The sequence below is a fragment of the Schistocerca serialis genome, chromosome 10, assembly GCF_023864345.2.
Source record: "Schistocerca serialis cubense isolate TAMUIC-IGC-003099 chromosome 10, iqSchSeri2.2, whole genome shotgun sequence".
NCBI lineage: Eukaryota > Metazoa > Arthropoda > Insecta > Orthoptera > Acrididae > Schistocerca > Schistocerca serialis.
In genome coordinates this window covers 187080329-187093504 of record NC_064647.1, presented here as the reverse complement: position 1 = coordinate 187093504, position 13176 = coordinate 187080329, and the positions used below count along the sequence as shown (strand labels likewise).

General features: G+C 38.8%; 1 protein-coding gene across 1 annotated transcript in view; it reads right to left on the bottom strand.

Moving 5' to 3' along the window:
• LOC126424664 (thyroid adenoma-associated protein homolog) overlaps window positions 1–13176 on the bottom strand; it is a 249010-nt gene that overhangs the window by 116475 nt on the left and 119359 nt on the right. The window contains 1 exon segment of the mRNA XM_050087394.1: window positions 10744–10938. Within this exon segment, the coding sequence (XP_049943351.1) occupies window positions 10744–10938 (195 nt within the window).

Below are 13176 nucleotides of genomic sequence, written 5' to 3'. Positions count from 1 at the left end.
TTGCAGTGAAACGTGAGTAGCTGCCAGCTATGACAGCTCGCACTGCGTGGAGACCACGTGATTGTCGGAGTAGTCGATCAGGGTAACTTTTTACCAGTCAGAGTACCTTTGTTTCAGTTACACCTATGTTTGAAATGAATGCTGCTCCACATACTTGCATTATTTTGTACTAAAAGCAACAGTTTTATTACCTATTATTATTCTAGTTAGGATATTGGTTGTGTTTGCATACTATTACAAACTATTACACTTGTGATAGCACTTTAATTGCACTGCCTGTGAAGAGAGCTTCCTGTAACAGTGATGTAACGCCAGGTCTATACAAATATCTTGATATTTCAAAGTATCACTGTTTGTTTTTACTTATCATTAACACCTGACTTCCTCTTGGCATAATCTAAATTTACACAGAGCATTAGATACAGGAAAAATTATACTGGTCTAAAGTTACCCTAAATGAAAGTGTAACTTTGTACCAGTATTAAAATAGAAATTTTACTCTAACTAGTCTTTTATCACAGACTCATTATATTTCTTGAAAGAAGTATTTTTCCTACAACAGTCTGTTTTCTTTTCTAAACAAACACTTCACTTCAAGTCACTGGCACTAAGCAAATTTCTCCTTTATGTGGCATTGCTGAGCAACCTAGAGGCAAAAACAAAAAGGAATAATAATAATTATAGGCAGTTTCAAACAAACTAGAAGTCATGAGAAACATGCCACAGTTAATTACGTAACACAAAAGTTATGTTATATGCATCAGTTTGTCTGCACATCACGAACTATACAGTAGTGTAGAAATGATTGAAACATCACAGTGTCGACCACAAGAAGTGTAAAACATCATAGATATGGGAGCCGCTTGCATGAAAGTCAGCATTTAATGTAATTAACACCAAGTCAAACAATGTAAAACCCAGTATGGAATAATGGCAATATTATGAAAAGGACAGACTGCTATTCACCATATAGTGGGGATGTTGAATCACAGACAGGTACAACAAAAAGACTGCAAAACATGTGAGCACTTAGCCAAAAGTCTTCTAAAGTAGAGAACACATATATTAACAAATGCACAACTCACACACGTGACCATTGTCTCTCCAGAAGAATGGTGGCCATGTGCAAATGAGTTGTACCTGTTTGAATGTTTGTGCGTTGTCTACTTTAGAAGAAGGCCTTTTTGGCCAAATGCTCATGTGTTTAGCTGTCTTTTTTTGTGTGCCTGTCTGTGACTCTGCATCTCCACAATATCATGAGTAGCAATCTGTCCTTCCCATAATACTGTCATGTTAGTACAAATTACACCAAGTGTTAAAGTACATACAGATGGTTCACATACCAGCTTGGCTTTTGTGACATCTTACTAGTGACACTCTGACACTGCCATATAGATCATGACAAATGGTCAGTCTTCACTGCCATTTGTGTGACATAACTGGAGATGTATTTTGTGAGTTGTTTGCTTGTATGTCAGGACAAATGTTTTGAAGGCACGTACGAGGTGCAAAAATAAAAACTATTTACCTGTTTGGGGTAAACCTTTTTTATTTTTCGACATAGTCTCCTTTTAGACTTAGACACTTCGTCCAATGCTGTTCTAATTTGTTGATCCCTTCCGAATAATAGCAATTGTCCAAGTCTGCAAAATAGCTATTAGTTGCTGCAATCACCTCCTCGTTTGAATAAAATCTTTGTCCCGCCAGCCATTTCTTCAAATTGGGGAACAAATAGTAGTCCGAGGGAGCCAAGTATGGAGAATGGGAGGGGGGGGGGGGGGGGGGGTTGAAGGGTGAAATGAGTTGGAATCCTATTTCCATTAATTTTGTGACCACAACTGCTGAGGTGTGTGCTGGTGCACTGTCATGATGGAAAAGAACTTCTTTGCGGTCCAATCGCCAGCGTTTTTCTTGCAGCTTCATTTTCAAACAGTCCAATAACGATGAATAATATGCACCTGTAATAGTTTTACCCTTTTCCAGATTGTCGATGAGGATTATCCCTTGCGAATCCTAAAAAACAGTTGCCATAACCTTTCCGGCTGAAGGACTGGTCTTCGCCTTTTTTGGTGAACATTCTCCCTTGGTAACCCATTGTTTAGATGGTTGTTTGGTCTCAGGAGTATAGTAATGTATCCATGTTTCATCCACAGTGAAGAAACAATGCTTTAAATCCTGAGGATTCTTCCCGAACAGCTGCAAACCATCCTTGCAACACTTCACACGATTCCGTTTTTGGTCAAGTGCGAGCAATCGCGGAACCCATCTCCCGGATAGCTTTCTCATGTCCAAATGTTTATGCAAAATATTATTTACCCATTCATTCAAGATGCCCACAGCACTAGCAATCACAAACACCTTAACTCTTCTGTCATCCATCACCATATCATGGATTTTATCAATGATTTCTGGAGTCATAACCTCCACAGGGCATCCAGAACGTTCAGCATCACTTGTGCCCATATGGCCACTTCGAAAATTTTGAAACCACTTATAAACTGTTCTAATCGAAGGTGGAAGAGTCACTGTAATGTTCATCAAGCTTCTCTTTAGTCTCCTGAGGCGTTTTGCCTTTCATAAAGTAATGTTTAATCACCAAACGAAATTCTTTTTTGTCCATTTTTTGAAAATCACTCGACTTCCTTGATTCACACGAATGCCAAACACAAAGAAATAGACCAATATGGCTGAAACTTGGTGTGCGTTCTTTCCAAAGATGCTACTAACTAAACATGACTTCAATATGTGCCGTCAGTGCCATCTCTCGAAGTTTGCACGGACTTTTCAAACGCCCCTCGTATACTAGGATGTAGGCATAACATTTCTTCTCATTTTACCTCTGGGCTGCTTGATAATCCACAACAGAAGTGAAATTAGCTAAATGTCTATGACAAAGTGTTTGCTGCAGAAAAATTATTTCTTTCAGCAAATATTGCACCATTTCAGTGACACCATTTGGCACACTGTAAAAGGACCACAGCATCACTTTTCATGTGAGGAAATGCTTAGAAAGCACAGTGCCCTGGAAATTCATAAATATGTTAATGTTTGGTCACAACAAGTACGAAGTGAAAAATATGAATGCCTTGTTCATGTGGAGCAATGCAGATGAAAGTTTTCCTGAAATCAGACCCTGTAAAGTCCGAAATAAACTGCAAAACAAATTAGAAAAAAATTGGCAACTGACACTAAATAATGAAAAGTGTGAGGTTGTCCACATGAATGCTAAAAGCAGTTTGTTAAACTTCAGTTACACGATAAATCAATCAAATTTAAATGCCTTAAATTCAACTAAATACCTTGGAATTACAATTACAAACAACTTAAATTGGAAAGAATACACAGAAAACGTCATGGGGAAGGCAAACCAAAGACTACATGTTACTGGCAGAACACTTAGAAGGTGCAACAGATCTACTAAAGAGACTGCCTACACTATGCTTGTCCATCCGCTTTTGGAGTGCTGCTTTGCAGTGTTGCAGTGTGGGATGCTTACCAGATAGGAGTAACAGCACACTACTGAAATTCACAGAAGGGCAGCACATTTTATATTATTGACTAACAGGGGAAACGTGTCCCAGACATGTCACAGGACTTGGAATGAACATCATTAAAAAAAAAGGCATTTCTTGTTGTGGAAGGATCTTCTCATGAAATTTCAGTCATCAACTTTCTCCTCTGGATGTAAAAATATTTTGGAGACACCGACCTGCATGGGGAGAAATGATAATCATAATAAAATAAGGAAAATCAGAGATTGCACAGAAAGATACATATGTTCATTTTTTCCGCTTGCTGCTCAAGAGTGGAATAATAGTGAATTATTGTGAAGGTGGGATCCTTACCAGGTGGGATTGACGGAGGACATCGAAAGGGTGCAAAAAAGGGCAGCTCGCTTTGTATTATCATGTAACAGGGGAGAGAGTGTGGCAGATATGATACGCGAGTTGGGATGGAAGTCATTAAAGCAAAGACGTTTTTCGTCGCGGCGAGATCTATTTACGAAATTTCAGTCACCAACTTTCTCTTCTGAATGCGAAAATATTTTGTTGAGCCCAACCTACATAGGTAGGAATGATCATCAAAATAAAATAAGAGAAATCAGAGCTCGAACAGAAAGGTTTAGGTGTTTGTTTTTCCCGCGCACTGTTCGGGAGTGGAATGGTAGGGAGATAGTATGATTGTGGTTCGATGAACCCTCTGCCAAGCACTTAAATGTGAATTGCAGAGTAATCATGTAGATGCAGATGTAGATGTAGATGATTAACTCTCTGCCAGTCATTTACAGGGATAAGTGTGATTTTCAGGGTAGCCATGTAGATGAACCTCACAGGTATCTCAACTGGTCCAGTTGACCTTCCGCTGTTGAGCGATTTTAGTTGACTTTCTATACCACAATCGATTACCTCAATATCTGCCATTTTTATACAATTATTGAAAGGAGAAGCCGCAGTATGATCTTTAGTAGTGAAAGAGTTTATCAAGATAGATTTCATTATTTTAGCATTCTATCTGTAATTTTTCATTTCAGTACCAGTACGTTCACTAAGTAAGTGAATGGATTTATTTATGAATAACTTTTCTGCTACCAGTCACAATTTTCTTTTATTTATATTTTGAAGGCTGCATATTGGGAATGATTCCCATTTTCAAGTGTGTGTTTCTCTGTGTACTATGCCATTTTACATAATTTTTTGGTAGCTATAGGTGAAATTTTGAAAGAACTTTTAGTTAGCTTTTTCTATGGACCATTTGCACACAGTCTTGGAATGAAATGAAACGAAATGTCATGTGGCTAGGGCCTCCCATCGGGTACACCGGTCGCCTGGTGCAAATCTTTTGAGCTGACGCCACTTCGGCGGCTTGCGCTTCGATGGGGATGAGATGATGATGAGGAACACAATACAACACCCAGTCCCTGAGTGGAGAAAATCTCCAACCCAGCCGGGAATCGAACCCAGCCCCCTGGGCATGGCATTCCGTCATACTGACCTCTCAGCTATCGAGGCGGACATCTCAGACTCATCAAAAATCCCCCCCCCCCGGTCCCATTCTTCTGTGCACAGCATGCATTCAGAATTACTTAAGTAATGAAACATTTACAACAACTTTTTAGATGTAGCGGACAAAGATAATGTTTCAGGTCTTCCACAGAGTTTAATGCATTTAGTACAGAGGGTCTTTGTCTTAATCATAATTTGCTTATATTTATTTTACAATGGTGCTTATTTCTATGTGTTACTATTTTTATTTAAGTGTAGAGTTGAAGCATCTGAAGAAATTCACTGATTCACTTTCAAGTTTTTCATTTCGTATTTTATCTTCATATCTTCTATAATGTGAATACACCTCCAGTTTTTCTAAGATATCCATTTTCTGCCATTTATTTAGTCAGTATGGTGCTTTGACCTTTTGCTCTACTTTTCCAAATGAGTGTTCTGATTATGTATGTGTGTGGCTACTTCCGAAGTTGCGTGTCTGTTGTGTGTACAGGCTTTTAAGGTGCTATGTGTACCTGGTATTAAAATTTTGGTCTGTTTGTCCTAGATAGAACATGGAACATTGCAGGCATTATTTTGCATATTTCAGAGTCCGAGTATGGGAGATGTTGTATTATGTATTATTTTTGTTGTAGTTTATTACCTGTAGAAAGTCCAATTTTTACTTTGCGACTGTTGAAAATATTTGCAATGTTTTGTGATCTATTGCCAATGAATGGTATGCTAGATATGCATTTGTTTTTGTCTTTCTTTTGTGGTGCAGTTCGTATCTGGTCCTTCTTCTCTTTGTCTATGGCTGTCTCAACCATGCAAGCAGTATAACCATTGGCAACTGCAATCTGTTTCACTACATTTACATTTCACTATGAGGTATTTTAGTTGCCCTATGTGGTACTGACCTGTATCCTGGCTGTTTATGGATGTTTGGGTGACATGAGGTTGCAGGGCTTGTGGTGTCAATCTCTTTATTTTTCCCATAAATTTTGGCTGTGCATGTGTTGCTGTGCCTTGCAATATTTAGGTACAGATAGTTGATACTTTTCTTTTGTTCATGTTCTACGGTAAGTCTAAATTTCTCATGCAGATTATTCAAGCAATTTAAAATCCCTGTCACGTGTTTCACATCCCATTTCACTAACAGTAAGCTTATTCCATGTCAAGTGTCCTAGTTTAGAAGACGCTCACAGCTTGACCATCTTCAATTTTGATGAAATTTGTACAGTATGTACCTGAGGGCCCTACATGAACTTATGCCAAGTTTCAGGCTCACCTGCAACTTGGTTGAGGTGCTAGAGCCGTTTTTGTGAAGACCACTTTTACTGAGACCGAACAGTCGCAAAGAAATCTTCAAGTTTGGCATTCCACTGTTCCTAATGTAAAATGGCTAGACTCTTGCTTCTGTGTATAGTGGTACAACCTTTTGTGCTCTATACACAAATGATGGAAGTAGAACACTCAGAAAGCAATGCATTTGGCATAATCTCAGTTCAAAGTGGGCAACAAATCATGTCACGAGAAATTTGTACATGCTTAAGCGAGGCGTAAGTAGTGGAGAAAGTGCACTATGGATCTGGTCTTTTGCCAAACTACTGTCTGTCTGGGTGTTTAATACCAGGTGATCAAAAAGTCAGTATAATATGAATATAATCGGGAAACATTCCACGTGGGAAAAATATATTGAAAAACAAAGATGATGTGACTTACCATACGAAAGCGCCGGAAGGTCGATAGAAACACAAACACACACATACACACAAAATTCTAGCTTTTGCAACCAATGGTTGCTTCGTCAGGAAAGAGGGAAGGAGAGGGAAAGACGAAAGGATGTGGGTTTTAAGGAGAGGGTAAGGAGTCATTCCAATCCCGGGTGCGGAAAGACTTACCTTAGGGGGAAAAAAGGACAGGTATACACTCGCGCGCACACACACACACACACACACACACACACACACACACACACACACACACACACATATCCATCCGCGCATACACAGACACAAGCAAGGCCTTTACAAATGTCTGCTTGTGTCTGTGTATGTGCGGATGGATATGTGTGTGTGTGCGCGCGATTCCTGACGAAGCAACCATTGGCTGCAAAAGCTAGAATTTTGTGTGTATGTATGTGTTTGTTTGTGTTTCTATCGACCTGCCGGCACTTTCGTATGGTAAGTCACATCATCTTTGTTTTTAAATATAAAAGTCAGTATACATTTGAAAACTTAATAAACCACAGAATAATGTAGATAGAGAGGTAAAAATTGACACACATGCTTGGAATGACATGGGGTTTTATTAGAACAAAAAAAACTTCACAAAATGTCCGACAGACGGTGCCGGACAGCAAAACGTCAGTGACTGCGCATGACAATCGTGTAATGAGAGAGAGAATGAGATGCGCCAGCAGTCGCAGCATGTTGACATTACCTGAAAAGGCGCTTTTAGTGAAGCTGTATTATCAGAATGGGGAATGTGCTAGTTCAGTGTTACGATCCCATCGCCATAGGAAGGGGATTCGCGCGGGTAAAGGTCCGTTGACAAATGCAGCTGTGGCGAGAATGATTTTGAAGTTCGAAGCCATGGGTTGTTTAGACGATAGACCCTGTCGTGGCCGACCGAGCACAAGGCGTAATGCTGCTGAGACAGTTCAGGAGGAAATGGAGACTGTAGCGGGTTCGTCTATGCACGGGGAACTCAGCACTCGTGCAGTCGCACGTCGCATCGGCATTCCATACACTACTGTTTGGTTGGTACTGAGGCGTACCCTCCGATGCTATCCATACAAAATCCATTGGCATCACGAACTGTTACCTAGCGATTTAGTGAAGCGGAGAGCATTTGCGGTGTGGGCATTTCAAAATATGGCGGAGATGACGATTAGTTGAGTAACGTGTTGTGGACCGACGAAGCTCATTTCACGCTCCGAGGGTCTGTCAATGCCCACTACTGCAGAATTTGGGCTATCAAAAATCGTAGAACTGTTGTGGAAACTCCATTGCACGACAAGAAAGTCACGGTATGGGTCGGATTTACCACATCTACCGTTATCGGGCCTTTTTTCTTTGAGGAAATGCGTGATTCTGGTTTTGTAACTGCTATTGTGACGGGTGAGAGGTACGCCGATATGTTACAGAATTGCACCATCCCCAGCCTGGCTGATAAACACCTGCTGGAAAGTACGATGTTTATGCAGGATGGCGCTCCACCCCATATTGCTAGACGCATGAAAGATCTCTTGCACGTGTCGTTTGGTGATGATCGTGTGCTCAACCGCCACTTTCGTCATGCTTGGCCTCCCAGGTCCCCACACCTCAGTCCGTGCGATTATTGGCTTTGGGGTTACCTGAAGTCGCAAGTGTATCGTGATCGACCAACATCTCTAGGGATGCTGAAAGACAACATCCGATGCCAATGCCTCACCATAACTCCGGACATGCTTTACAGTGCTGTTCACAACATTATTCCTCGACTACAGCTATTGTTGAGGAATGATGGTGGACATATTGAGCATTTCCTGTAAAGAACATCATCTTTGCTTTGTCTTACTTTGTTATGCTAATTACTGTTATTCTGATCAGATGAAGCGCCATCTGTCGGATATTTTTTGAACTTTTGTATTTTTTTGGTCATTCCAAGCATGTGTGTCAATTCGTACCTCTCTATCTACATTATTCGGTGATTTATGCAGTTTTCAAATTTATACCGACTTTTTGATCACCCGGTATATCACAAATTTGGGCCTGGCTTGTATAATTCATTACTGTGCTACCATCCTGTACATTTGCTAAAAAACCATGAATGTATCAAAATGGACACCTACCACATTACATTCATTAACACCATTCAACAGAGCACATTTCATTCTATTAAAATAATTTATTTTCATTTTGGTGTCTCTTTGGGCAAGGTGCAAAAATTGCACCTAAACTATTGAATTTTTTTGTAATTTGAGAAAAATTCTTGTGTTGGTCCATCGTGGCTATGTCACAACCAATCTCAGCAACTGGTAGCAAAAGGCTATTTACAGTTCGTACAGAAACCAGATGGCAGTTGTAAGAGTCAAGGGGCATGAAAGGGAAGCAGTGGTTGGGAAAGGAGTGAGACAGGGTTGTAGCCTATCCCTGATGTTATTCAATCTATACACTGAGCGAGCAATAAAGGGGACAAAAGAAAAATTTGGAGTAGGAATTAAAACCCATGTAGAAGAATTAAAAACTTAAGAGATTTGCCGATGATATTGTAATTCTGTCAGAGACAGTAAAGGACCTGGAAGAGCAATTGAGTGGAATGGACAGTGTCTTGAAAGGAGACTATGAGATGAACATCAACAAACATAAAATGAGGATAATGGAATGTAGTTGAATTAAATCAGGTGATTCTGAGGAAATCAGATTAGGAAATAAAATACTTAAAGTAGTAGATGAGTTTTGCTATTTGAGGAGCATAATAACTGATGACGTTCAAAGTAGAGAGGATATAAAATGTAGACTGGCAATGGCAAGAAAAGCATTTCTGAAGAACAGAAATATGTTGACATCGCCTATAAAGTTAAGTGTCAGGAAGTCTTTTCTCAAAATATTTGTATGGAGTGTAGCCACGTATGGAAGTGAAACATGGACGATAAATAGTTTAGGCAAGAAGAGAATAGAAGCTTTCGAAATGTGGTGCTACAGAAGAATTCTGAAGATTAGATAGGAAGATCATGTAATTAATGAGGAGGTATGGAATAGAATTGGGGAGAAGAGAAATTTGTGGCACAACTTGTCTAGAAGAAGAGATTGGTTGGTAGGACATGTTCTGAGGCATCAAGGGATCACCAATTTAGTACTGGAGGGCTGTGTGGAGGGTAAGAATCATAGAGGGAGACCAAGAGATGAGTATACTAAGCAGATTCAGAAGGATCTACGGTGCAGTAGTTACTTGGAGATTAAAAAGCTTGCACAGGAAAGAGTAGCATCGAGAGCTGCATCAAACAAGTCTCTGGATTGAAGACCGACAACCAACCATGGGAAAAACAACACTCAATTTGGTAAAAACAGCACTGAACTGGCAAAATATTATGGAATTTGGAAAAAAACATTAATTTGGCAACACAATGGATCTGATAATAACAGAGAAATTGGCAAACACAAAACATAAATTGGCAAACAATAACTTGCAAAAAATTATGGAATTTGGAAAAGAAATAATAAATTTGGCAAAACACCACCAAATTTGGTAAAAAAAACACCAAATAAGGTAAAAAATATATGGTAACAACAAATTTAGGTAAAAGCAACACCAATTCTGGCAAAAAATAACACTGACATTTTAAAAAAATAACGCTAATTTTGGCCATACAATAAAATGATTTCTTCTCGTCCCTAAGTATACAAGATGCCAACTGGGATGTAATTATTGCCAGTGTAAGATTTCAGACAATAGTCTGATCTCAAAAACTAGTCACATAATAAACAAACAGTTTAATGGTTTGTTTCCTTTAAAAATTTCTTATCAAGTATATAGTTGCTGTAGAGCATCCAAAAAGCAACTGTAAATAAATACATTAAATAAAAGTCTATGTAGAAAGTCGCTGTCTTAAAACTACCCACAATGCACCTTCATGTGGGGAGAAACTGGTCACATGTCTTACATCAGAAGGTGCATTAACATTCAAGTTTCCATTCCTTAGAGAGTAAGTACCTGTGGGCACACATAAAAAATTGTTTGGCAGCAGAAACGACTGCGAGAAGTCCGACATGTGTACCTGAAGAGCGGAGCCCCGCCGGCTGAAGTTAGCTCCCGGAAAGATGCTGGAGAAGCTGAACTCGACAAGCCACTGGAGGAAGAGTGAGGCAGTCGCCAGAGCCTTCTCTGCCTCCACTGCCCCCTCGCCGGACTTCTCAGCTGCCTTCACCTGGCGCTCCAAAGACTGCCAGGAGTCCCTCAGTCGCTCCAACAGCTAGAAACGGGAAACAACAGGACAATATTCGGCACGCCCAAGAGAAGAAAATCTTACACAAACTCAATGATACAGGAGCAAACCGTGATCGTGATGCACAAAGTGTGGTGCAAACACCTGATAAATCCTTCTCCTCAGCTTGAAACAGTACAAGACAAACTGCACTATCAGTAATTTACCTTATTTGTTCAATTAGTAACAATTTAAGACACCCATGCCTCTAATTTTTCAATTTATTAACACGAATCTCAGAAACTCTATGGTTAAAGGTTTGCTTCAGTAAGACCTCAAAGCAATGTGTTTCAGAATTAACACACATTATTTTGCAGAGTGATTGTTACAACCAGTAGAACATCCTAAAATGTCATAAAATCACAGAACATACTCAAACAAAAATTCAGAGCGCAATACGTATTAGCCATAACACTAGTGCTAAATATCGTCCATCCATTCATGTATGTATTATATGTAGAAAAAATAAAGAATTTCTTCATCAGGCGGTATATGCGGACAAGAAAAAATTCCCTGGATTTCCCAGTTGAAAATACTCTTCTTATCAGGTGAAAATACAATGTACCTCTGGTGAAAGCAAATTTTTTTCCATGTTAAGTGACAGTATATCATACCAATCACAGCTGATATTCAGAGCATAGCACACCTGATGTAATCAGCTAACACCAACATAACTGTTAAGTAGCACGAACACGCAAGTAGGAAAATTTAATGGTTTAAATTAATATACATACAGTATAGCTACAAGAAAAGATAAGCTTTCACATATAGTATTAGGTATTCAAAAATTTTTGCCGTTTTCTTGTGTGGTGTAGTCAAGCATAGTTCCATGAGCACAGCTTAAATTGCAGCAGCTGAATATTTCTGACAAGAACAATCATAAATTTTACTATTGTGCAGTGCACCTAAGATTTCATGGGTTACCTGGCCCAACACATGTTCCAACAAGTGCTTTAACTTTTCCACAGAAAGGCCAATTACAGGTGAAATTGCTCAAGAACTCACTTCACAATTGTTTTTCTTTCTTCTTTAGGATAATTATACTTCTTGCCATTGTTATTTCATAATTTGTAATTGATGAAAGAGTTAAAATAAATATTAAACATTAACCTTTAAACTTGGTCTTTTTTAGCGTGTGTTACCCTTTAAGATATTTCAAACACAAATATGCCAGTAAAATTTTAAATAACAGGACAAAACACTGGTCTTCTGGGCTTGAAATTTTTCTAAGTGGCTGGTTCTCAATCGAGTTTTGAATGAGAGACAATGCCCCATGATTTAAGAAATTCATCACACATTCTCACATGTAAGATAATTCATTTTGTGTAAAAGAAAATTTTCTTTGAAAGTAGCGCATCTCAAACCACCATTCGCATTTTATTTTCCCACAATCTGTTAGAAATGTAAACAGTTGTGACGTCATCCCCACTAAAAGGAGGCCCACAGGAAAGACGCATTGATAGCAGTCTGTTGTTGCGAAGTATTGCACAGTCTTTGATACGTTCTGCTGTCGGTAGATGCTTGTGTGTGCACTGTGTTTTGCTGTAAATGGCACATTTTCTTTGCAACTAAAGTTTTATTTTGGTGTTATTCACTTGTTTATGTTTTATTGCTGCAGTATTATTCTCAGTAGCAGCCTAAAGGAAAATTCTTTGGTAGAGTATCAGTTCTTACCAGTCAAAATTACAAAAATTTAATTGAACACTAAAACACTGAAAAATTCCTAATTCTAAAAAATTCCTGAGTTTTTCCTTGGATTTATGAATAATTCCGTGCCACCTGAAAATTTTCAGTTTATTTTTGAAATATTCCACTCTACAAATAAATTTTAGATTATACACAGTTAAAGTTGTAAATTCATTAAAGTTACCCCCTCTATATGACCCTATATGCGAACAATATATTTAAAAACAAAGATGATGTGACTTACCATACGAAAGCGCTGGCACGTCGATAGAAACACAAACAGACACATACATACACACAAATGTATGTGTCTGTCTGTGTTTCTATCGACCTGCCAGTGCTTTCGTATGGTAAGTCAAATCATCTTTGTTTTTAAATATATTTCTCCAACGTGGAATGTTTCCCTCTACTATATGCGAACAGTTAGATAAATATGGAAGACATACTATGCATATATGTATCACCTAACATAATCTTCCAGTAAATTGGTAATATTTGCCACTGTAGATTTTTGATGTTGAGATATCTAACAAATGTATA